This window comes from Eleginops maclovinus, chromosome 2, assembly GCF_036324505.1.
Source record: "Eleginops maclovinus isolate JMC-PN-2008 ecotype Puerto Natales chromosome 2, JC_Emac_rtc_rv5, whole genome shotgun sequence".
In the NCBI taxonomy this organism is placed as follows: Eukaryota; Metazoa; Chordata; class Actinopteri; order Perciformes; family Eleginopidae; genus Eleginops; species Eleginops maclovinus.
The window spans coordinates 7,069,509-7,097,456 of record NC_086350.1 but is presented as its reverse complement, the minus strand read 5'-3'; the positions used below and the strand labels follow the sequence as shown (position 1 = coordinate 7,097,456).

At 40.7% G+C, this 27,948-nt stretch overlaps 1 protein-coding gene across 1 annotated transcript; it reads right to left on the bottom strand.

The window, feature by feature from the left end:
- Positions 1-404: 404 nt before the first annotated feature.
- On the bottom strand, positions 405-27,028 carry pparab (peroxisome proliferator-activated receptor alpha b). The gene is made up of 7 exons (XM_063901999.1): positions 26,829-27,028; positions 15,713-15,961; positions 13,554-13,717; positions 10,963-11,101; positions 7,314-7,513; positions 4,426-4,879; positions 405-4,208 (listed from the first exon to the last, which is right to left on the bottom strand). Exons 2-7 carry the CDS (start codon positions 15,918-15,920, stop codon positions 3,964-3,966), a joined length of 1,410 nt encoding a protein of 469 aa, XP_063758069.1. The 5' UTR covers positions 15,921-15,961; positions 26,829-27,028; the 3' UTR covers positions 405-3,963.
- Positions 27,029-27,948: the final 920 nt, after the last annotated feature.

Here is a 27,948-nt window from a genome sequence, read left to right as displayed (position 1 = left end):
AATACTGTAGGGCCTGCTCAGTATTTAGTTAACTTTGATATTGTAATTTTAGTGGTGCATATTCCTTAACATAAATGTATTTATTAACAACACAGCTTTTGAGAGCATGCTTACCTTTGAACAAATGCACATATGTTTTAATGATTTGTTACCATCCATGAACATTAAAGCAAAAAGCAGTATGTGCACGTTATTGTTCATTCAATTTTACAAAGGAAATACATTATAGTTGCAGGTTTAAATGTACACCCAGTGTTTAGAAAAGAAAGTAAGTTTGATTCTACACATTTTCAGCTCACAATGGTTCTGTATAAACCTAGTATAGAGGGGAAAAGGTGAATGTAATAAATACAACTAAAAAGAAAACTGTTACTGTCTTTTGTATACAAACAAACAAAATGTGGTGGATTTAAAAATCATTTTATTTTGAAATCCATTCAATGTCAACTTGTTCCATTGTTTAAATGACTAGATATACATTCATCAAACATTTACAGCATTTTTACCAAGCCACATTACACATTAACAACACATCCAAAGATACTCTCTGTTGTCTCTTTGCATGACACTACAGCCACAAAAACAAACTCCATTAGAACCAAGGAAGAAAAAAAAATCAAATACCTAATTCCTATGACTGCTGCCCCAGGTAAATTGTTCTGTCAGTTTTTGAAAGTAAAATGAACAGTGATTTCAATATCAATCAATATTGTTGTTGGTGTTTGTGTGCTGTAAGGCGGAGCACTATAATCTCTTTTCAGAAAGATAGAGAAGGAAGAACAGTTTCTTCCTATGTCCTGAGCTAGTTCAACAAAGGAAGACTATGTTTTCCCTGATACAAGTCAAAAAGTCCCTTGTCAATTCAACCACAAAACAAACATTCCTAAGGGAAAGCAGACATCAATATTTGCATGACTTCTCCTCTAGCACTCTAGCTTTTCAACCATTTTGCTTTTAGTTTTTGTCCTTTTTTGTACCGTAAAATGAATCTTCAATAGCACTTCTGTCTCTGTGTAGGATACTTTCCTTAATCTCCTGTGACAATTTGCTGTCTGCGTGGCTCTATTGTGTTTCAAACAGCTCATTCTAGCTGATGAAATAAACAGTTTACAAGTGTAAAAGTGTGTGTGCAAGTCCAGTCTTTTTTTCTGAATCTGTTGTGTTTTATGGCATAAGCACACGCTAAGGCACAGATTGTTTGTGGTTTATCCCAACGCGTTACTGGGAACTACAATTCCCGAAAACCTTGCGAGGGGAACGAAACCGAGCTGCATTGAATAAATTCTGCATATGGGACTGACATTCTGTGAGAAGGTATAAGAAGTAAGTAGAGGCAGCTTGAACGTCAGTAATCTACTCATGGCATAAGAAATGTTTGGTGAGTTAGTACAATATAGCAGCGAGGGGGGAGAGGAAAGTCAGACAAAAAGCGTGACAAAAACAGGATTATAAAACAGTACATATTGCATTTTCCTTACTGCATCTTCTTTACTGTAATAGCATGTGATGTGTTGCACATAGTCACCTAGTAGTCACCATACGACTGCATTCTGTATATTATCCACAGAGATGTGATGTGTCAAAACAAATACATGGTTTGTTCAACAACAGGAGGCAACTATTGAGGATTTTTGATGATAACATTCTGTGAATATATATTACATATGAGAATATGCAACCTGAGAACACAGTATAAAAAGAGGAGAGGATCAGTGCTGGGCTGTGATTTGATTTTTCAAATGATAAAAGGTCATGGAAGTCAAGTTTTAATCCACTATTGTGAGCTATTACAGCCCTGTACAGCCCACGTATGCTTTCACTTCAAATCATAAGAGCTTAATTCAACAAATAAATGAAATACAGTTGAAATGAACTGAATGCATACTGCAGCTTTGATGGTTTTCTATCTAAAAATAGCAATTAACAAAAGGAATGTCCCCAACGGGATTCAGATCTATGTATACTATAGATTACTAGTTGCCCTGTTACCTTTACGTCTATTTACACTGCACTCGTCAATCGTGCCATTTCAAATACATAATTATCTGATTTAGTCATACTTATATATACTTTAGTATAAAAATATGATCCAATTCAATTAAAACACAAGTATGTGGCATTTAAGCAAAAAACATAAACTACATTAATTGTAAAATTTCAAACATTTAAAAGTATTTACCAAACGGAGGAATACAAAAGTTGATCATCATTAGTACCTTGTATACATCATGAGTCAGGGAGAGCAGTCTATGTGATCATTTCAGCTATGTACAATACACTCTGTTTATACAATGTGATGTAATTATAAACTCAAGGTCCATTTCTGGTGATTGAAGTTCAATACATACAGGATTTTAGTAGATTTTGGTTAGATAAGGAAATTCAGATTTAAATATATTATCCAAACTATCAGCCATGCATGTTTTTACCGTATTCTTATCAACATTTCCTTACTGTAGGTCTTTTATGTAGTGTGTAGCAAAGGCAGTATTTCAACAACATACAAGAGTGGCCTCTTCACATGCACCTTTATCGCCATAGAGAAAAAAACATCTTCTGGAAATGTATTTGGTCTTCATTCTTCACCAATCACTTGTGTTGCTAAAAGAACGTCTAATCTTTTAGCCGTTTAAAAAACACAATTGAATAAGTGCAGACGGCAACATGCCTGATTTTGTGTTGTCTTTTTTGCCTATCAGTTTACAGTTGCATGAGCTAAACAAAACCTTTAAATGAAAAAGGGTATAGTGATTTCCTTTGCAATAATATATCAAATGTGTACGTAAGACCGCTGAATCTTAATGAACTGCATATGTTATGAGGACCAAACACAGCCAGTGAAAAACAATAGAAGGCAGAACTACTGAAATGAGAAGAAGAGATACTAAATGAATTATTGATTGACCATTATAATAAGATTATTATCGAGGGAAGAGGGCTTTACTGCTTCAGAATAAACATCTGATAAATCAATTTCTCGCAAATCTGTTTTTCAGTCGTTCTTTTGCCAGTTTTAAGATTGTAACCCAGTTTATCGTGGTGTTAGCCCTTGAATACCAGGACACTTTACCAGGATGGAGTGCCAAATGTCTGTGCATGTGTTTTGTAAGAAAGGCATTTAACAGAGGTCTGATATAAAATATTGCCATGATGAATTTCTTAGTGCAAAGATAAGTTTGCCTGGATTCTGTTGAGTAATATGTGATGAAGATCCAAACCAAGTCTTGCAGATGTGTAGTGAGTAAAAGACGAGAGACATTGATCATTTCCAGTATCATCACAAACACAGTATGGCTTACAGTACAAATAAATGCTTATTTTCAGGAGCAGTTCAATTGTGTCTCTGGGTATAAAACAGGCGAAGAGCAATGGTGGGAGGGGGGCAGGTGCATGGATAACCATCACCAACCTTTATTGACAGCCGATGTGGCAGAAGCTGCCTTGCTCGAACACTCTATTGTTACTGCCTAAATGTTGCTGCCCATTGAAGTCATTTGGGTGCTGTTAGCTGTGAAAGTATATGGTTCTTTGACATCAGTTTGAAAATCTGATTTCAAGCATACTGCTGGAGTGGTGACTATCAAGTTCACTTTCTTTCCTCATTTTAGGGCTTTGTTAAGGGTTTAGGAAGGAGATCAACTCAAATACTTCAAATCAGCATTTAGTGTTTGGTCAGAGATGGCATACACTGGTTTCTAGATAGGGGCTCAATCAGCTGTACGCCAAATCTTTTCTGCTGATGAAGCACCACGCAAAGGAGCGGAGAGCTTTGTCAAACCAAGAGAATCATCAGCGTCTTGGCAGGACCTCTTCTGCTGACCAGAAGCCAAAGCTTACCCCTGCTGCATTGTGGGGGTTTAAGTGGTTCATCCTAGCTTATGGAGGGATTTTCTTATTCTGTCCCTGAAAAAAAAGAGATGATTTGTAGACTGCCTCTCCCGGTTATTTTCCCTCAACAACAACTCAGTACATGTCTCTGTAGATCTCCTGCAGGAGCGGGTGCAGGGAGGTGTCCTCTGTCTTTTTAATCTCTTGCACAAGCTGAGCATGCTCAGTGACCAGCTGCCGGAGGTCGGCCAGTTTCTGCAGCATCTTGGGGAAGAGGAAAGAGTCGTCGGGGTGATTGGCCAGCAGATGGAGCTGAAGCACCTGCACAATGCTCTCCTGCATCCGCTCAATGTGCGTCACATTGACCAGGCCTGGGCGGTCTAATCACAGAGGAAGCAAAACAAACGAGTGAGACTTAAATATAATCCCCTGCTGGAATAAACACACTCAATGGAAAGGTTATACGAGAGTTCCTTGGGTGTACAACAGAAGCATTTGCTTTGAGATGGATTAAAAGTCCTCAAAGAGCCAAAAGAAAATATTAAAAATATCAAATGACTTGTTTATGTATAAATGTTATTGTTCCTGAATCCTTACCTCCACAGCAGATGATAGCGGCCACAAACAGAGCCAGGTCACTGTCGTCCAGCTCCATGGCGTTAAACTTCATTGCAAACTGGAATTTTGGCTCCATCATGTCACTGAAGGGCCGCCGCAGGCTTTTGAGGAATTCCCGTGTGATGAAGCCTGAGCCGTACGCCACCAGTAGCCCGTCCTTGTTCATACTGGAGGCGAGCATGGCGAAGAGGGCCTCGTACACCCCATATTTCAAAAGAGTCACCTGATCGTTCAGGTCCAGGCTCGAGAACCCAGGGATGGACTTTGCAAACTCTGTGAGCTCTGTGACGGTTTCCACCGACGTGCACTGGCAGCAGTGGAAGATCCGAACTTCTGCCTCCCTGTCCTTCAGGGGTCCCGCTGAGCCCACCATCTTTGCCACCAGCGTCTGCTCGGCCAGCTGCAGGGTCTCCATGTCATGGATGACGAAAGGCTGTGGAGAAAAAAGACAAACTTTTATGACCTAAACATATAAAGTATGGTCAAAAATGGGTTTACAGGTCCAACGCAAAACACACACAGTTCAGTCTGTGCAGTTGTTTTGGAAAACATCACATAAATAAACCTGACTGCATAAATATGGAAAAAGCTGAGTCAGCAAACTTCTGGACATGAAAACATTTATATTTACCCATAATCCTTGCTGAAAGAAGAGGCTTAACAAGACCTATTATTGCCACTTGAATATTTCCACGATGACAATTATTCTCCTTTAACCATCAGATGTATAATTATGGGAAATTTGACAACAAAGCTTGAAAGTAAAACGGTGTCAGGGCAAACTCAAAATGTCATTAAAAAAATAGGACAGGAAAACATTTGAAACTGAAGTGTAGTTGAAAACCTTTCTTACACAATCATAATGTTGGGAGAATACGTGCACCAGGGCTAGCTGTGATGTCTTTGTGTTTTTGTTGCATCAGTCTTCCCACAGCGGACAGTTACAACATATGAGGGCAGCTTAACCTGGATCAGATCACAACAGATGTGAGTTTTGACTCAGGGGTGCTAAATTTGGACTATACTGTAACAAGGGAAGGTATGAGCGACATGACACCCAGCAGTTTAATTTTAGAGTACTTCTACGTCAGTGGATCACGAGATAACTCGTAACAGAAGGAATCAAAAACCTTGTGCCGACGCAAGTACAATAAATCACTTTAGTAAATGGGTATACGTTGCATCTTATTGTTCCCACAGATTGTTTTGAGGATATGTGATCTCGCAGAAACAGAAAAGCCAAAACCGACATCTTACTGTAAACAAAGCCTCGGGTGTTTTTATGTAAGTGGGAGGAGAAAAGGTACAGCCCTCAGCCCTCGTTGATTCTTAAGATTTCCATGATGACAAAAATCACTCTCCTTGACCCTGCAGCCACAACCTCAAGAGGGGTTTGTAGGTCAGCCTATTCTATAAATATTCATACACTTTATTCTGTTAAGGGAGACACAGGAGCTACACTGAAAGCACTTCACCTTAAATGACTCACTACTGCAGCACAACTAAAGGACTCAATACTCAATAGGAGGATTGGAAGACAATCAATTATGAAAAGTAAACGTTGGTTGCAGCCTTATTGGTAACAGTCGACCTCTTGTTTCATTTCTAAAAGGCGAAGTCCCACTTCACTGTAAAATCCTGCGTATCCATATGCAATGTACAGTGTAACCCTGGGGACAATGTAATTGCTTTTTGTAGCTGCTTGTTTTTTATGGCAGATTAAAAGCTGTATGTAATTTTAAGATGTATCATACAAAGTAAAACCAGTTAAGTCGGACAATAAACATGATATGTGTGTGCACCAATCAAAGCTGAGAATGACACCATTATAGCTCATCGTTCCTCCCAGACAATAATATGATGAGTCTTACCTGAGGGGAAAATGTCTGGCTCAGTTTAAAATGCAAATTAGTTGAGGATGGATTTTTCCCAAGAGTTATTAACCAGTTGATGGTGTTGGAACCAAAGTATATTTTCAGAAAATAAGACATATTGCATGATGCAACAACTCCTTTTAAAAATACTGCTCAAAAACAATTACAGAATCAAAATGTGCCACAGATTTACACATAAAGTAGTGGCACATGTTACAATATGACTTTGTGGGGAGTTCTACGTTGTATAAAAGTACCGTGACACCATGAATGAACACTCAAATCAAAGAGCGGATCAAACAATATGTCTCTAAGAACTGACTGCTTTCTAATGGCTGCAAACCCCAGACTCCCTTTGTAATCTAAAAAGGGACGTTTATTCATCAGGACGCTTTGATCTGCAGAGGCAGTGAACAACGTCTGTGTTTGACCACGGAGGTGCCCTTGGACTGACCCGTCCCTCTTGACCTAATTCACACCTACACACATCCATTCATGGAATTCAGAAAATCTCTGAGCTGCATTCCATGACCCTCCCCCCGTCGGCGCCTCTTTTCTCATAAAAAGAGAATGAAAGAAACAAGGCAGCGGGGAATGTTGTAGTATCGGGGATGGTGGATGAAAAGAGATCAGCCATGGAGGGAAACAGCCAGTGAAGGATGAAGTGATGGCTCTTTATACCGATACAGATGTTCCCTTGTCCAGCTAGTATTGGCTTGAACTATTTGTTGAGCAAGTTATTTCTGTCATGGGCTGGCTGATACTAATCTCTCTTGTGCATGCTGCCAGTTCATATTGAGACACTGGATTGATTGCAAATGTTGAATGTGCTCAGAACTATATTTATACCCCTCCAATGGGGATGGAATAAAATAAAAGTTGCAAAACAACATGACCTCAACCTGTGAGGAAATTCTGGTAAAGAGCCGTGAACACGCGACCCACACATGCAACACCTTTCACTCACCAACCCACTACTCTTAATCAACGTACAGGGGTGCTGGTCTTGCCCGTGAGAATGGTTCGAGCCTTGGCCTTGTTCATGTTGAAGTTCTTGAGGTAGGCCTCGTAAATCTGTCGGGCCAGCGTCTTCTGGTCAGCTACCTGCGGGTCCTGCACCTCCCGCTCCCCCGTCACCATTTCCGCCTTCAGCTTGAGCTTCTCTGACTGCGGCATCCGACCGAAACGGATGGCTGTAATCAAAGAAGACAGAAAGTCAGACTACAGAATATTTGTTTGTTTAGATATGAAAGCACAAACAATGCAGAGTACATTTAAAAAACATAGACAACATGACTGTGTAAGAGCAAATACAGACCAATCAATTTTACCGAATATTTCAAAGAGAAGATATAAAATGTAAAAATGCCAAGATACACAAACCAGACAAAAACATCACCTGACTGTTTCAGTTTCACAGATGCAGGCAGTCTCACTCTGCCAGTGAATGCATCCAAAATTAGTTCTATGAGTCCGCAATAAAAACAACACCTGGTAGAGCCATGGCCACCCCAGGCCAAAGTCTGGCCAAAACCACACAGCACCATATTTTGGGTTGCTATTTTTAACCGTCAGTTCTGTCCTGTATAATCTGTGCACTGCAGTCCACTACAGCATCCCTAAAAAGAGTACTGGCCTGAGTCTGGCTGATTTTCAATTCTGATTAATCCCTGGTCCAAAAGTTCCCTCTAATCAAGTCAAATCTACAGGGTCCCTGAACTTATTTATTTGCTGGAGTACATGGGAGTTCTATTTAATAACATAACAAATATAGCCCACTCAGTCATCACAGTTGAACTTGATGAGACAATAGGAATCTTATGTGTATAATTTTATTATAAGATTACACAGACTCAACTACATTAATACCATGTACTTCCAAATAGCATTAATAGCCTTTAATATTTAACAGTGTCTCTACTTTAAATGCTTTTATGTCAACGCTTTGGTGGCATTTTTTATGCACTTCTTCATTATGCATTATAGAAATAGAAAATTATGAATTAACACAACAGGTTACTAGACAGGAGTTGTTGTTTTACATGGGATGCCAGCATCTCTCAGACGGCCTGATCCCATTTGCCTAATGAGATTAGAGCCAAATCGTTTTTTAACCCCTCCTCACCAATTTAACGGGCAATCTGATTCACACACAAACAAACACACCGATCTTTAAGAACCCAACATCCAGCTGCACCTTCTTCCTGTATTTAAAAGACCACAAAAGCATAAAAGGGGATCTGGTTCGCCTTGTTTTTCTAATGAGCCGCCCCCCTATCGAAACACATCTAGGCTAACTGAGCAGAACTGAACGGGGAAGAGATACTGAGCTAGCAGACAGACTGATGGGCCCATTAGATTACTGCTCACAAAGTGGATGGATCATCTGAAGCTGGTAAAGCTCCACAGCGAGTGCCTGGGCAGGAGCCAAGTCTAATTACGATGAGAGGAAGTGAGTGATGTTAAGCTGAGCATAAGTCCATTTGCTAAGATCTAGTGTATGGGGATGAGTCTGTGAATCTAGCGGGGAGGTGGACAGTCTGTTATACGATTAAATCATCTGTTTCAACGGCTCATATGTGAAGGAAGACACCTGCTACACCGCTACAAGACTTACAGGATATTGCTGTTGTTTTATCACAACATTCAATGGTGTTTATTGCAATGCGTCTTGTCAGTACACAAGATCAGAGGCTTCATAAATGTGCTGGAGTGTGATAATAAAAGCACTTTACTGCAACAGCATTAAAAGGAACAACGTTAATAAGCAGTCTCTACAAAAGTACAGCATCGTAATGAACGTGAAAGCAACAAACATTTGAGGGAATTCACAGTACAATAATGTTGATAGCCTTTTAACAATTCACAAAATGAAAATTGGACCTACTCAACATTTGACCTTGTAATAATAATTCAATTTAAGATAAGTGTCAACTCACAAGCCACAGACTTTTACGAAAACAATTCAGTTTAACGAACATTTTGTCATACCGATTTTTTGATGATTGTCCCGCATCTTGAGATATAAACTGTTAAATTGAACGTTTGTCAAATTGAATGTTTGTCAATAAAACAAAAGGACACAGCTCTAAAACAAGCTGTGCTGTAATGTTCCTATAATCTATGACTTAGGTAACACACCCAAAAATATCAGGTTGCACAGATCTCAAATCTCCTTCCTCGCCTCCTACAGTTACATTTATACCTATGAAACTCAATACACATTTAGCTTAAATAGAAGTGGGGATGACGGAAATACAACTACTTTTAGACACTACTGTATTATCATCAAAATCTGGGCTATGAATTGAGAAGCTTATCGCAGTAAGTCAATGACCCCATGGGACAGAATAAAGACGCTGAGTCCGGCCTCTGCATCCTCACGTTCACTGACACCAGTATGGAATATCTGCATTTGGCACAGGCTATAAGTAAACCCACCGATTGCATTGACCTTGGTGACCCTTCTACTAAAAATACACTAGCACACAAACACAGATTCACACACTTCATCTCCAAATTCTGTTCAGGACCTTGACCAAGGGTCAGCGTGCCACGTTGAATGTTTATGTATATAGTAAACAACCTTCACTAGGATCTCGAACTTTGACATGAATATTACTGTATTCCTAAAAAAACACGAGCAGCACTGAGCTAAAAATGTATGTAAGGCTTTTAAGACAGTACTGAGTTTATATGTTGCATGTGCAGGTGTTTTCTGTAAAACAGTCAAGATTGAAACACAGACTGTAGACACGTGCTGGATAACAACCACAAATTATTTGTTATATTTTTTGTATGACTTGAAAAGAAGTGACATTTTTTGTATAACTACACAGTATTATGGTCAGGCTAGGAGGAAGGAAAACAGATTTTTAGTAAATTCTTAATACTTCTAGAAGAAATACTGCAATGTCATTGGAATAAAGTAATTATATCAAAAGTCAGAATATATCAAAATAGTTATTATGAGAGAAAAGTCTTATTTTCCAAAAATGTTGAGACTTTATTCCCCCTTTAAAATCTATTTTCTAAAATGTGTATTGCTGTAAAACAAAGATCTAATACAAATGCAACATGGTTTAAGTTATTTGATGACAACAGATCCAAGCACTTTATCTATATATAGTATATATCTATAAATGTGTAACTTTTTTTAGTTCTTAAAATGTATTTTCTTGGTGCTTAAAATAAGCATGAGAGGGGTGGTCATATGACAGCAGCCAAAAGGGTTCACTGGGTTCAGCAATTGCAAGTCAATACAACTCCAGCACAGCAAAGGCTGCAGTATGCACATACAGTACATAAAACACTATGGCACATGAATGAGTGGTAGATTCAAGTGGTCTCCTTCTAAAGAAGGATGGTCCAATTGTTTGAATTGGGAAACATTTCTGAAGGAGCTCCCTTACAGCCTGGATTAGTCTTCAGTTGGAGGCTTGCCTTAACATGCTATCTGACACTCAACTGCCGTGTTATATTTCCTATTTGCCCTAATTAAGTGTCTTCTTGTCTGTTCAATCTTTCTTGGCATCTGCAAAGCTCTGTGTGTCTACAAGTAAGAAAACGTGCATTTGTGTGTGTTTCTGTGAGTGTGTGTGCTGGGCTTGAAGCAGACTCAGACCTGCTCTGGAGGACTCACCGTTGTGGGACATGCCCACCGACAGGCACTTCTGGAAGCGGCAGTATTGGCACTTGTTACGGTTCTTTTTTTGGATCTTGCATCGGCGCTCACACTTGTCATATTCCAGCTTCAGACGGATGGTCCGCCGAAAGAAACCCTGAACAAATGTGGGGAAAACATTGTTAAAATGTGAATACTGCTGCCATGATGACAATTTAATCTCAGTGAATACATTCCATATGAACAAATGAGACATGAACACCACAGGCCAGATGAGTCAGAGAATAAGTGACAAATTCTTTGAAAAGAAAGCTAATAAAACCTGAAATATAACAGAGAAAAGTAATTCACATTTTAATAGCTTTTGCTGGTTTGAAACCAGTTTCGGATTTTTTATTTCCATATGAATGTGTCAGACATAGTTTCACCATCAGTTGGGCCACCCTTACACAACCTTGAAAAAACATTAAACTTTGGTGAGGAACAGATGGACTAAGTGGCATGTCCCAGCTGGCAGGAGGCTAAAACATGGTCTGGGGAATTGCTTAATAACTTTTTTTATTCATACTCAAATGCAATTGCAAATGTAAGTGCCAAAATACCCGCACACTCACACAGTTTGAAGGACACACAAATGCTCATAAAATTACAATATTACCCGTGTTGTAATGGGACACAGCGCTGTCGGTGGGGCTCGCTTGAACCCCGTGATCACACATTAAGTAACTCTGACTCAATCTCACCCACTAACCTCCAACCTCACATGCACAGACACATATACACTGATAAAACAACAGCGACATGAAGATCTGGCCAAATGGGCTTCCTGCCGGCGCGGCTTGTGTCCTCTGTCATAACGTGTGGGTCTATTAACAACATAGAGGTCAGCCTCCACCTATTGCTGTTCCCTCACCTAATAACAGGAGGGGGAATGATGCACACAAGAGGGGTGCACGTGCGTGTGTCAAGTCCTTTTTTACAAGAATACTTTACATATTTGCAGACAAAATTAGAAGAATTCTGGTAACTTCACCTGTCACATTGTTTGAAGTGTTTTGAGAGTCATAAATTAAGATGCCAAAAGTAGCAGGTTAGCTGTTTTCTATACTAATACGTGTTTCATATACAACAAAAATGACGAGTGATGTGTTTTCTCTCTACATTTGATTTAGCTTATTTAGTTATGAAATAGTAAAGAAGTAACCACGTTTTCAGGGTTCTTCAAGAGGACCAGTTGGCGCCAGTAATCAGTTATTTGCGGACACAAATCAAAACACCTACTAAATGCAGGTGTTGTCATGGTCATTTCGACCTTCAGGAGTTGTGGACTAATGTCCAAAAACAAGATTTCCAGGCCCAGCAGTAAATCACGGGATACAGAGGGCTTCAAATGACACAATCCTAGTGTGAAAAAGGTTGCTTTGGGACATCGCTCTGGCCTGGATGATAGAATAAATACCATTAACTGTGATTGCATTTTTTCCCATTACTGACAACTTCATATTACCTTTTCTTCCCTCCATTTGGCCCAATTACCTGCCATTTCTCCAACATCTCTGTCAACACTGGAATAAAGGCTTAAACATGATAACACAAAGAAGAGGGGTGCAATTCTGTAGTAGCCTTTGAACTATGATAAGCCTAAGTGTACTCAACTGATCCAGCTAATGGTGCAAGAAGCTGCTTTACAATAACCATTTGACACTTCATAGGTCACTTTTAAGGACTCCTTCACTAAAGTAGAAGCAGCTAAACAACTTTACCTTGACTTTTGTGATAACCTGTAGTTTTAAAGCTCTATGTGTTCACCCTGCATAGGTCACATATAGCTCTGCCTTTGGACCGACCATGGCTTTTGTCCAGTGGAGATACTTCAGTCTGACGCACAATCACATAAACACCAAGACATAACCCTTCTGCTGCTCCGACATTTATGTAACATCATGTTGACATGATGGAGTTACTCAGTTTGTGCATCACATCCTGACATTCTTACTCCCATGCAGTCTTAGCTGATGCATTTAGCAGCACTCAGTGGATTCATAGTGCAGGGGTGTCTCTCACTTCAGCTACTTTCTCTTCAGTGTTTTCCCTTGAGCAACTTTGCTGACACACCAAGTTCACAAACACATGTGCACATACACTTCAACCCACACTATCTTTGTCCTTCGCTGCCTCTTATAAAACACCCTTGGGTTGTTCTTCAACATGGCTGGTAAACAATTTGCTGAAAGATTATTGAGCGACCACGTGTAAAGGTCAAGCCCTGGTGGTTCTTCAGGGGTTATCATCACTCACAACACACACTGCCTCTGGATTTCTGGCATGACTTGTCCTACTATCTTCAGTATCTTGAAATTGTCTGTACTTAAGTTTGGGTGACTTTACGAGGAAAAGATTGATGGATATTGACGGAGATATTGACCAAAGGGTAGAAAGCAGTAGTAAGTAAAACACAGTGTGAGGTTAGGAGTAATTCCATTTATCTACAGTAAGTCCAATAGTCCTAAACTCAAAATGTGGCTGGTTTTCATCAATGTCTAATGTGAAATACAAAAATAGAATCACTTTTTTGGCTGTGTAATTCATGTGTGTCATGCTCGCCTCACCTTGCAGCCCTCGCAGGCGTGGACTCCGTAGTGGTAGCCCGAGGCGCGGTCAGCACAAACTCGACACTCCAGATTAAGCGATGAGGAGGACGATGAGAACTCCTCCTGTCCCGCTGCCAGCCCGTAAACAACGGACGACGGGCTGGAGGCTGGCGTCAGGGCATCTACAAAACACAAAGGAAATTATGATGATGATTAAATGAGTCAATGCACTATTACCACTAAATAACACAACAACCTTAATACACAACTACACATACACCGTCTTGCTCCTGGAAAGACTCAGTAGTACACCAAATCCACAGCTGGAAATAAGTCCTCTGATAAATGCACTCCAAATCATACGCATTTTAAATATTGCCAATTCTCTAAATTATGATAATCTTCGATGTTTTATACTTTTCTGATTCTGCAAAGGTATCAACAAACACATATTTTTCTCTATGTGCAAAACGCAGTGGAGTAAAAGCACCATGGAGCTTGTTTTACAGGAAAGGCTCATTTTTGTGCACATACTTTCTCAACTAGTTTGGCAATATTCTCGCCTGAAAACTGTACGTTCAATCAGCCATGGGAATTGCTGTAATTGGCCCCCACACAGGGAACAACCATCTCTGATTTGAAAGTGGGAACACTCTTCACACAGACTTTAAAGGTATAATTTAAGTTGTTGCTTTAGACCTTCGGAAATAATCATGATCAGGTGTTTAGAGAATGTAAGAACTGTATATCTTAGTTGTGTAATGGAAACTGAGAGAAGGCTCTTTATAGCCCTGAAGTTCCAAACTACTTTAGGATGTTGAAACATATTGTCTGTTCAGAGAGCATTATACTATTAATGGATCACAGAGTTTCTTCATGTGACAGAGCAATGACTGGATGCCACACTACATTACTGCCATTAAGATGCTTCAAAGAACAGTTTACAAAACGGCGGCAAAGAACTAGTGGAATTTAAACTACAGCTTCACCTCTTGTGAAGACAGTCTGTTCCAAAACAACTATTAACTCAGAGATATTAACAAGCCATCTGTGGTTGGAAGCTTGTCACAGGCATTACAGTGATGGGGTAGTATTACTGATCTTCCTCATGAAAGACAGGTCATAGGCTGCCAACAGTTTTCTATTTCCACCTTGTGAAGGGAACATGGTTGGTAGAACTTGTTTGGTACACAAATAGCAAAGATGAAATGGTACAAAAAAAAACAGTGGCACTAAGTCAGGCCACATGAGTTGGTCAGCGACGTCAGAGAGGGGATCAGCAGAATTTGGCAGCAGACCTGAAGCTGTGTTCCTGCCTGGTGCGCATGTTTCAACAGATTGTTGACAAGAAAAGTATGTCAGTGCTTCTGTCTCGCACTAAAATCCTAAACGTCCATAAATCTCGAACATTGTTTTCATTGACTTTTCCATGACATCATCACGTTTCCCTAACAGCCATCCCGCCCTTTCCTCTTCCCTCACTCACACCCATTTTTATCCCATTACATGTTTATCTTTCTACACTATTCACTGATCCTTCGCTGGTTGAATAATTTGGTAGCAGCATACATTTCCCAGATACCCATGTGACTTGTATTCAAAAGGAAAAAAACGTAGCAAAACGGATGTTTCCTGAGAGGTGGTGCAAGGCTGCTCAGGAATGTGTGAAGTCCTCATTGGATATGGGGCAAGTAGAAAGGCCAGAGGAGGACACGGGGGGTAAAACAGGGGAGTACATAACATAATATGAGGGAGAAAAGAATACATTTGGAAAGAAATTAGCAGAAAATTGGTTGGAAAACGCCACCAGATATTCAGAGACAAAACAATTAGGATTAGTGGGTATCGCCAAAGGGTTGAAATTAGGTGAAAAATAAAACCTGTGAAAATAAAGGGCTGTACAAAGGGTTGAAAGGCATCTTTGCTCTTGGTCAGGGCAGGAGGTTAAATTAGTCAAACTGTAGGTCCTTTCTGAAGATTCATTTGGAGCAAATAGGGGATTAAGGGGGGTTAACGAGGAACCCTGCTCTGACAACAACAGTTTCAAGGATACTACAACGAGCAGCAATTTGAAACTGTGTGAAAACCATGAATGCAGCAAGCACCTCATTATCAGAAAAACACATTATTAATAATTTAAACGAATCACTTAAATTCAAATTGTAATGAGTCTTCACCTAGAACAGTGGAACCTTCAGAGCCATTGCTGGATGACTGGTACTCGGGGACATCAAAGGAGCTGAGGGGGTCGTTGTCGATGGCTCGAGAGATGTCCTGAAGCTCCTCCATGCCGCCCATGAAGTCGTCATCGTGGCAGAGAGGGCTGCCCAGCATCGAGTCCTCCAGGGGGGAAGGGGGATGGTAGTGGCTCTCCATGTCGACCATCGCGGTGGAGGCGCAGGCTGCCGGCACTCTCACTCATCAGACTGGAGACAGGGGGAGGGGGGAGGGGGGAGGGGGAAACGGAAGATAAAGAGGTCAATGAGTTGATATGAAAGCACATACAGGCAGACAGATGATAATTCATTTCTAATGTCACCTCTGTATGAACTTGGTAGAGATTGAATGTCTCCATGCTACCATGCTAAGGGGTGGGTCATCAGACCTGCAGGTTGTCATAAACAAAAGTAAATATGATTGGAAAAATGTAAACTTTGACCTGATGATCTCCTAAAATGTGATTTTAGAACATCACCAAAGTGACCACAAATCATCCTATGAGAGATGAGCATCCATACCAAATGTTAAGGCAATAGACATTTCAGCCCAAACCATTTTTTGGCCAATCCATTGAATAGCTGTTGGGATCATTTACTAGATAATTGAATAGTTGACCACCAAAGTTGTCAGGATAAATCTAATGGGCCCAAAGAATGTTTTTACACAATTTGGTAGCGATTCATAGCTGTATTTCCAAAGATTTCAGTTTGAATCAAACGGTGGACCATTACCATCCTAAACTTGGAGCCACTAGCATGGCCAAAAACAAATACCATGATTTTCATCCTTTTTTTTCAATGAATGTGACTGAACACAGTATACATAATAATGCAACCTGCAGCAGTCCACGCTAACATGTGCTGCATGTTGTTATAGTGGATAAGCAGACAGTAGGGCAATGAAGGACACAGAGTATCTCAGAACAAAACACAGGCCTCTCTGCTCAAGATTTACTCCAAATACAGTAACCTTATCCTTGTTCACCTTTGAGTGCCACAGGAAGAGAAAGACCGAGGACAGAGAGACAGAGGGTGAGGCACAGGGACATGTGGAGGGATGAATGTAGGTCACTGGGCTGTGCTGCGATAGGATAGAAGAAATATGAGTGACCGGCTTCTGCAGTAGATGGATGAGATGTTGCTGAATTGCAAGGTGGGAACTGGGAGGATCATGTTGGCAAAGCTCAAGACTAGTAGAGGAAATGCACCTTACATCACGTAAGAACTTCACAGATCTGCATGTAAACTGGATCAATCTTAGGTAAGCCCTTTCCATAAGGCCCCTCTAAGAACATCAAACGAGGGGGAGGTGGGGGTTAAAGGTGAGGGTGCAGGTACGACATGCAATATCCCTCCACTACCAGAGAGCAGCTGCTGGTTTTTCTCAGCCATTCCAGACCTCTACACATGACTGCCTTTGGTTTAACCTTAACTTACCCCGCACTGTGCAATGTACTGTAGGCTGTCAAAAGGAGAGGCATGCTTAAAATGCTTCGGCCGTCAGTGCTCCCTGTACATCTATTTTAAAGATCTGATGACAGACAGACGTGAATGGCATTCAATGAAGCTGCAAAAATAAAATATATATCGTATTGCAGCACGATGGAATGTACAGCTCATTTACATTTTAACCCCTTCAAGTAGGACGGGGCAAATGGAAGAACCCTTAAAGGTCCTTACTACTTCCAGAGTTCCCAGATGGCTAACCCTAACCCTAAACATTGAGAAATATATTATAACTGTAACAGCACAACAACAACACCTGGCTACATCACATGGTGTCACATTGTTGGAGATGGATATCGATACATAGTGGGCCATCCTTTGGAGCACATTGTCTCAAACAACTCTGAGTTGCAGTTCAAGTGTAGTGGTATTACCATTTGTATTGCAGAGGTATAGCTGCTCCTTAACTGAAACACATGTTTCAGCACAATATATTAAAAAGCGAACTTGACGGTATCTTGGTATGCATGTTCGGACAGATGGAGGTCAGGAATTTAGAAAATGTGACATGTTAATGTCTAAGGGACTGGAGCCATTGGTAAAGGCAGCACATTTTGTGAACTTTTACATGTTTGATACAGGGTCCAGAAGTAGGGAAAAGTACAACGGTGATCAAGAATCAGAGCCAAGGGGAACTAAATGTAATCTAATATTAAAGAACCTGAAGATTCCCACCCGTTTAAATCACTACATGAAAAGGAGCCTGGCATGTGAGCAGACCGCTTTACTCAGCTACTCAATCTTCAATACACTTTGAATTCTGAATGGAGGCAGTGTTAGCTCAAAAGCAAACCTCTTTAGCATTCAGCCTCTAGCTCCTGACCCTCAGGTCTTCCCTTAGAGGACATCCTGTTATGTACACTCACTTCATTCAGCACTGTCTCATCATAATACTGCTGCAAGAGTACAATACAGAAGCTTCTTGGCTACAGCCTGCCTAACCTTCATTTACATTGGGAACGTTATGATCAAGTGGTCAGATGAGATACATTTGGACTTACAGATGATTAAAAAACCCTTTTTATGTCAACAAACACACCCACAGCACGCATGCCTTGCTATTCAAATAACATACGACAAAAGTCCTTTTCTAAACTCATGACCCCTACCAGCAGCGATAAAGTGTACAAAGTTGTTTTGCCACCAACATACAAAAAGACAATGTAAACATAGATCTGATAAGCTGCAGGCTGCAGAGGACTTGTGGATTGAGACAGAGAGAGACACAGGCTGGAGAGGAATCACTGTTAAGCTACATTACTGGGTCTTTATCAGCGAGACAGCGTGAGCAAGTGAGACAGAGAGAGAAGAAAAACAATAGTTCCTACGGTAACAGCAAGCCTTTGTCTTTAAGGTCAAGACCTCTGTTGTGTTCAATCAACCAACCCTGCGGCGCACACTGAGAGGAAGATGAGCAAGGTTGTACTTGTTTGTGTCGTTTGGGGCGGGAGTAAGGGCCTAAAAGGGGGGTGAGCGGGGGTGGGTTACACTGACAAAAAGACCACTAACCAAGAGCCACCAAGGTCCCCATGACGATGCCACTGCAATGCCGACACACGGATCAGGCTTTGAAATCGGTGGCAAAGGGCGGGCATGTGGAGACAACTTAAAACAACTGGAATTCAATATCTCATCATCAAAATCCATAAACCCCATTATAGAACTTGAACATTAGCAAGTCTAGTAATCACACGGCCGGATGTACGAGTGGATCATAAATAATCCATACTGTCCGATGGATTTCTGCACGGCTGCTAAGCATGTTCACCCAGCCCCCCATGTTTTGATCATCCATCGCAGTGAAGACCCACATTGGACAGACAGGCCATGAAGCTGCTCTTAAGCCCCGGCAGATAAACAGGCTCTGAACAGCCTCCAACACTCTCAACAGGCAAGGACATAGAACAGCGTGAGGCTCGTTTACACAGCCGTCTGAGATCTTCAAGAAAATGATCTTCAAATCCCCTGCACCTTTGAGCAACACACTCTCAGAACTCACGAAGCAGTGCATTTCATGTTATCTGCTCCAGTTTTATAACACAGCCTTCCATGCCTAACTTTTGTCTCTAGGAAACCAATAAAGCTTTATATGCTTTCCAAATCCATCAAACGATAAGGACAATTCACAGCAGAGAGTGTGATGACAAGAAAGCGCAGATAAAGCTGGCAGAACACTAAGACATGAGAGGTGTGTTTGGGCTTGTCTCAACAAGGTGTGGAAAATAAACATTATTGAAATCACAGTAGTCCTTCCAAGTGCGGGAGAACATACCATGGCAAAGAGAGGAGACAGACGAGGTAAGCTACATGTATACTATCAGTCTGTGTGTAGTACTGCCTCCAGTCTTTACTATTTGTTTTTTAAATACAAGGTTGGTAAGAATAGTTTATAGAATTTGAAATCACAATCACAATTTAGGTAAATAAATGCTGCTGCCCTACCTTTCTCATCCAAAAACTTGAAGTTTTCGATGCACTTTTAGTCAACATGACATGCAGCTCTTTCCACAAGTTTGTATGATCATTCAGTGTGTGTGTGTGTGTGTGTGTGTGTAAAAGTAGACCACAGGTTAATGTTTAATCCACCCATCCTGTGGTCTGAGTGCTAACAGGCCTGTCAGAAGAAGGGCCCCAGGGTCTCTAAAGGTGGTCTTAGAGTGGGAATATGGTCTGATGGGGCTGACCTGCCAGCTCCGCCTGTCAATTTGTTTGAAGAGTTCACTCTATGAGCTCAGTCTGGACCAATCCCGCAGAGTAAACACTCCAGCGAGCCCTTATCAGTGAGAGCTGAAACGCTGGCCGGCGCCCTGTTATCATTATGGAGATTGACCAAAGTACAGGCGAAGACATTGGACTTTAGCTGCAGCCTGCGAGAGATGAGCCGAGCGATAGCTAACGGGTCAATCGTTACGCTATCAGGTTACTTACCCTATCAATTCAGGGTCAATGACAGCTACAGCAAACAGGCAATTTTATCTGCTATTTTTAGCCTTGAAAAGGTCAAAAACTATTGTGTTCGCAAAATCTTTGTTATGAATTAAATGAAATGCATGCTAAGGTTTATATTTTTGGATGTATTCACAAATTTCCAGACTCCAAATGGTTTTCACTAGTTTTACACATAATGAAAAACTATTAGCAAACTTGCTTTAGTTGCTAGATGCACTACTTTTACAATTAGACCTGCTTTACTTGGACAAAAAAAAGCTTTAGTTACAAAATAATACAGATTAATTCAAATGTTTTGCATTCTCAAAATAGAATCACAAAGAAAATGTATTGGAAGGAGAGGCTCTTTGACTCGGTATATGTCAGAATTTCCAGCTTGCTAAATGATTTTACTTATAATAATAATAAACAGTTAGTTGCATAAGCCCCAGTGGATTTTGACCTCTGCATTGACAGCGTGTTCAGTGTCATTACAATAAAATGTTCAGACACACTCACAAGACAGACACCGCACCATAAAACCCTGCAGAAGGTGCAATACGTCTGCGTCTCAAATAACCTTAAAGGATGTACAGTGACCACCTGACCTGAAATAAAGCTAAAAGTTTCATCTGAACTTGTTTTAGATCTTAAACGGATGGGGTTAGGTTTAGTTTGAGAGGGTCAGGTTTTTTAAATACTTGCATTTTCTATTTAAAATGTGTTTTTGACCAGTTGCCATTATCTCCAAATGTATTCTTTCTCATGAGTCTGCAATGGATTTATGTGTGTTTACTGAATGACAATCGGTTGCACGCTGTAGAATTGAGAAATACATTAACGCAGCAAAGGTATATAGTTAGTATAATTGCGCTGTACATCTTTGTCTGATTTAAGTGGATTTGATCCACTTGTCATGACAGTTAATAAGACTAAAGCCTGTGTGATCTGTTCTTTGATTCTGATGTGTCAGCTACAGTGAGGTCATACAGAGCAATAGCCCAGCTGCTGTGTGACCTTGACATGCAGTTCAGCCACAGCGATTAGCTACCCCAGTGTGTTGGATGTATTTACAGCTGAATAAACAGCAGGATCGCCCAATCGCTAACAACGCTGTCCTTAAGCAACACCTACATTCTGTGCCAAAAGATGGCCGCTGGCTGCCACTTTGCACTTATTTCCAAATCAGGCCCAAGGATTAATAAGGCCACCGTTACAAAACCTCACTGCAGTTCATCCAAACTGTACATTTCAGAAGGGGGAAACTGCTGCAATCTTTTCCAGATCCTTTTTTTCAACTTGACAGATGTTGGGCTTGGGTAATAAGTGACACGTTAGATTTATTACAGTGGGCCAACAACACAATCAAGTGCACTTATAACCTGTTTTGCCCCTATTGGTTTAATTGGGTTTAATACATCTGTCTTGTTTACTGCCCATTTCCTACTTATGTACTGACAAGCAGCAACTGGATTGCAGAGCTGTACAATAATGAACAAAAGTCTAAGAAGATTTCAGTATGTAGCATTTTCCACTGATGCAATACATGTGGACATGGCTTTGTCTTCATACCTTATACAAATAGTTGTTAACATTTATAGAGAGTCATTTTAAGGCTCAAAAGAAAAAGAGACGGGCAACAACAACACATCAGGTGCAGACTCATTACTTGGGGGCACATTGTCTTCTACAAATACAAATATTCCCGCAGCACAATTGACATATCACGACTGATGCCAAAGAGAAGGCAATGTCCAAGAGAGACTGCTCTGTTCTACCAACTCTGCCAAAAACAACACCCTTGACCCTCTGGCAACAAGGGGACATCAGAAGACAAAGATCTCAGTCTGAAGGCCTCTGAACTTTGACTGACTGTGAGCGCAGTGCTGCCAAGACGTATCAAACATTTTACATGCTGTGGCTGTGTTTAAGAGTACAGTGTGCTACAACATTACAGGGATGATTTAAATTCTTAGCATGATGCTATGGCGTGCAGGAATAACAAATCTTATAAATTGAGTCAAATGCCAACCTTAAGCTGGTTCTGCTTTATACTGTATTACATTTAATAGATATGGGTTTTGCATTGTTGTGTGGTCAAAACAAGAAGAAAGTCACATTTTGATGGGCATTCCTCTGTATTTTCTAAAATGTAAGACAATAAATGATTCATCTTAAAAATCTACAGCTGAATCAACCATAAAAATAGTCGCTACCAGCATCTCTACTTTAGGAAAGAGTAGTCGTCAGCCCTTCATCTTCACCTTAAATAATCTTTGCACTGGGTTGGCTCAAGAACTTCCCAGAAAATGTTTTAAGGGAGTTTCTGCATTACTGGCAAACAATATAAAGGAGTGTCAGAGTGCAGAAATCTCCAAATCTGAGATGAGAACAACATGACTTTGGAATACATTTCTCTCTGTGCAGACAGCTGTGTGTATCTTATTACATTTTCCAGCATGACACTGGAGTCCTGAGTTCCCCTTTTCTGGCTGCCAAACCAGCCGACGTGTTTGAGGGGAGGCATGCGCCACACAGGCCTGATGATAAAACTACTCTGATTTGCCACTGTAGTGGGATCACTGAACATTACAAGACATGAACAATTTGATTTTGGTTTCTACATGCAGCAACTAGGCAGAAGATGCTGGTTTTCATAGGACCTCTGATAGTCAAAAACAAACAAACTGACATAAGATGACGTTAAAACCGATTAACGAATTTCTGTCTGGGCTAATGAGCGGAGCTGAAAGAGAGTGGGCTTCAGCGGTAATAGAATTAGAGCGGGCGAGTAGATAAGGCCGTGGATGGGTCATTGATGAGGATTTCTATAGGCCGTGGATCAGGATGAGAAGCCTTCGCCTGAATTTCAAGAAAAGAGAGTAAACACATCTTATTGGTTGGTTTTAGACAAACAGGATTTTGAAGAGATTTGAGTCTAACATAAGATGTTCGACCGAGAAAATCCTCGTGTGCAGCCCCCACATACACTGAGCTTACAAACAGCATCCCTCCCCAGTCAATCTCTGTCCAGAGCTGCTTACTGTAAGTCGGGCGGGAGGGGTTCAATCCTATTCAACCCAGAAGGACTTTGCCCCTAAGGAAGGATCAGAGGGGAATAGACCGGGTTTAGAAGAAGGTCAAACAAGGGCGATAGAGGACACAAGGTGCTAAACAAACAGAATTACGAGTGACGACAAACAGCCGCAAAGACTTTGGACTGAACATAGTGTAAAAAAACACTACGTTGCATGGAGTGGCTGTGTTACTACAGGTACAAATCAGGTGAAATGTGATCCAGGATGTTGAGTTTAAATAACACATTCATGAGTGTGACGAGTTTGATGGTTTATCAGAGGGCAAAACACTGCTTAGCTAAGGGATTCTCCGACTCGTCACAGTGGTAAACATTTAGGTACTTTATCTCAATGACTGTGACGATAAAAGTAGAATAACTTGAATAACTTGATACACAGTCAACTGCAATGTTAGTGCATTTATTGAGATCCATGCTGCTGTTGTTGCATTGCATTATGGCTTAGGTTCGTCCATTTATTTTGCAGGGGCCATACAAGGACTATTTAGTGGCATCAATTATGCAAATTTGGAGGTTACATTTCGTAAGGACTATTCTTGGTCCTAAAGCAGTTTATGAAACGTCAGATTTTTTCGACACTTTTCCTGTTTTCCATGAAATATTTGTTGACAGACGTTGATATTCAGATAATATTGATCATGTCTCACCGTGATGTGATTTTCATTCTTCGAGTGCAGCTATCTGGAGCAGCTTTAAACCTGTGTATTTTCTTTCTTGGGGGGGTTGCTTTGACAGATGAGAAATAACAAAATCTTCAATGAACCTTAAGACTCAATAACGAGGCAGTGTTAAACTTGATCCTGTGAGTGTTTAAAATAGGTGGAAGAGGCTTCTGCAATTATATTCTCTTAGACTATTTTTAATGCACACATAACAAATGCTATATATATTTTGCCAGTGGTGACCCAGACTCTTGCAAAATAGGTCAGTGGAACTTTATTCTTGTTGCTAATCATATTTACAACACATATCTTTGTGGACCCGCAACAGAGAAACAAGATGAACTCTTGAAACTCTGCACTCGAGGACAGAACCTGAAAGTCCTGTTTGAGAAGCTGAGAGGGGAAAACTCTGAACTCATTCTTCTTCTAAAAGTCTCTCACTCCAGGTTGTGAATGCACCCAGGCAGAAACTGTTTACAGGTGTCAGGTTCCTGCAGACAAAATTGTCAAACTGCAGGACAACATTTGGACAGAAACTACCTATGGAAAAAACAGAAAGGAATTCTCCCTAAAGGCTGGCTCAAAGGGGCACGGCGGGATACCTTCCCATGCACTTGTTCGAGCATGGGCAGACACTTTGTTGCTAAATACATTTTGCATGCATTGTGCATGAGAGATAATGTTATCTTAAAGCATTGTGTGCCCCTGATTACAATAGGGAACTTGAAGATGAATTACAAGCATGAAACGACTCACCACACCTTTAGAAAAAAACATTCCCACTTGCAAAACCAATAATGGTGCTGCAGACAGAGCGGGTATGATCCAAATCATCCTAGTGTAGTGAAATCTCCATGGGGAAAAAAGAGCTCAGATGGAACAATGCATAAAAAAGGTTTAATGAAGTATTCGACACTTTTAAACGACACTATCTGATTGCCTTGATTTAGTTGCTCCACCCGAACGGTAGTTATTTGCTATTACTATTTGATCAGGGTTTGGAGCATATTTTGATTTGATCTCTTGGAGTGAAGTGATTTATTTGTAAGTCTAAAGAGGAGAAATTATGTTTTCCAATTAGTTCTTCTGGGAGAACACAAAATAAAAAACAGTGTCACTTTGTCAAACATAACGCGATAATTAATGGATTTCTAAACACACTCATCAGAATGATAAGGTGGCTCTGAGTTTAGACCTTTGACCACCAGGTAAATGCCACGTCAACTGAAGTGAAACTGGCTATTAGAGTTAGTAAGGGGACTGTAAAGGTCCGGTACATGGAGTTTTATGTCTTCAGATCACCTTTAAAGGCTTGAGTTTAGGAAACATGGCAATAAAGAGCTAAACCTCAACATGCAACTTTCTAATCGTAACTTTAAAAAAAAGAAGTGTCTGCTGTCCATGTGCATTTAAAAACATAAGGACACTTTCAACCATCACATACAGTCAGAATGCTATCCATTAAGTCCCAGCGGCATATTACAATCAAAACTAAACAAAACAGAAGAATGATTTAAGAAATGTGGAAGTTTAGTAAGGGTTTCAACCTGCAGCACTTAAGCCAATTTGACATAAAGCATAAGCTTACGGGTAAAAGGGTAAACAACTGAAATTAAACCAGACCCTGCTATGTTCGGGTAAAGAAAGGCTGCATACCTATATTGTTTAGAGGGACAGGACAGGTACAGCAGGAGTTGGCTCACATTTCCCTGTCACACCACAAAGAGAGTTGTTCAAATGCCAGACTGCGTTATCAGTTGAGCTACAGATTGTCAGACAGGGTTCACACAATTTCTCAGATCTCTCTGAATATGAGGCTGTGTTTCTGAATGTGTAGAGCTCTGAACTTAAGTAAGCACATATTTAACCACTACAGTTTCAGGCATTGATAAATGAATAATAACTGAGTTTTCTGTGACACACTTCTGTTAGCTATAAGGGTTCACAGTTCACACCAGGAGAGAAGGAGCAAGGAGAGTGAGAGAGATGTTTCTATGTTACTCTAGCATTAACTTCACAGCACCTGCAGTCTTAACAATCTCAATCTTAACCACTGCGTTGCCGATTCCTCCATTTAACACTGTACAATCTGCTGCAAAGCATGAAACCCCAGTCATAAGCGATCATACGAGTCCATCATTTCCAGGCAAAGAAGTCTGTCCTGAAAGCCTGGTTTAATGTTGCAAGACAGACTCTGTTTGACTCCCCTTATTTCCTGTCACATTTCTTCATGTGATACACATTTTAAACTAGAAAACACCTCCCAAACTCCATCTCTAATTCAGATCTCCTTAACACACTGTGTAAACACTATACCATCAAGAAGCCATCAGATTTTATGCTGGTGCATCTAGCAATGAAAGCACCATGCCTCCAGTGCTTCAGGCCAGGGTCAAGTGTTGACATTCACTTTTTATTTATCACTCAGCATTGACCTTTTGACATTATTGTCACTGTCAACAGTTCACCATGCTGACCACAGCCCTCAATAACAAGCGACTGTTTCTTCACAACCACTGTCAGAGTAACAGTGCGCACAAACAAGTCAATAATAACCTTTGTGTTTAATGCGTGCCTTACTAATGAATAGAGGTGTTCACTATCGATGCTCAAACGCCACTTGTGCTGCGCAGGCGTGCAAACTGAATGCCTCTCCACAATAACAACAGTCTTATAATCCAGGGAAGAATTGATCAATGTGACCCGGTTGACTGTTAACAGAGGTTTAAGGCTGGAAACTGCACAAACTAAAAATGGAGAACATGCTACTTTTGAGGCTGCAAACATCTCTGCACATGAAACCAAATTCCCTCACAGATAGACTCAGCTGCCGCAGACGGGTGCATTTTTCTGGATAACATGCCAAAATAAAGACATCTACCTTTCAAAAGACAGCCCACTTCCAAGCAGACATATCCTCAGAAATCTCGCTGGGTGGGGAAGCAGTCGGTGCAAGATCGAGAGAGGATCGAGGAGGGAAAAAATAGTCCCCAACCCCGACCACGTCCTTGTTTGTTTCCCAGCAGCGCTGCCGCTGTCACAAATCCCCCACCATGTCCATACAAAGCAGCTCCATCGAACTCACACCCGCAGGAAGTGATGTCATGACTGACAGCTGGAGGAGAGAGGGCGCACACCCCCCTGACACACCTATGCTTTCAGCGAATGGAGAGAAGGCAGCAGTTTCTCCTGAGACTCGGACGCCCCCTAACCATGGTGACAGCAGGGACAGGGGGGAAAACCTCTACCAATAAACGTGCTCAACACGCGGTAAATGCAGGAATAAATACCAGCAAATAAAACAGACATGCACTGTCTGCAAAATAAGAGTGTTAGAGTAATAATCACTTACATTGTCCGATACAATGATATTAAATTGAATGAATTCAGGCTTGCAAAATTTGGATTGGATGCCCCTGCCACCGTCCTCATATAACCCTCCGCGGGTCACACAAGTGTTCCCTTCTCTCCTGCTCTCAACTCAAATCAGTTCAATGCAACTAGAAAGCAATATAGTTCTGATCACAAAACACGCTTTACTAAGCATAAAAAAGTTTGGAATACATAAAAAAAAGGGTTATGATATACATGAAACAAGTAGGTTAGTTAGTGATAATTATGTTTGCATAATGTGAAATGTTCAATTAGATAAGGAAAGTTCATAATTCACTGTAGGGTATTTCATTTGTCTTGCTTAATGGCAATTAGTGAGTAAGGAGTTTATCCCTACTCTCAGACGTGTAGAGGAGGATGCACACATTATGGACAAACAGCTACACTTAGACAGCAAAGCTAAAAGAGGATGAACAAAATAGTATACTTTTAAGTGAAGGCAATATAGGATATTTTATCCTTTAGATTTAGATTTTAAAAATGCACCTCTGTAAAAGTTTGTCAACCAGTGCAATGGACATTTCTGCATTTTGGACCAACATTTGATTCAGGCTTTTTCACAAGCATATTTTACTGTGATATTAAGTAAACAGAGAGAAACTTTCCAC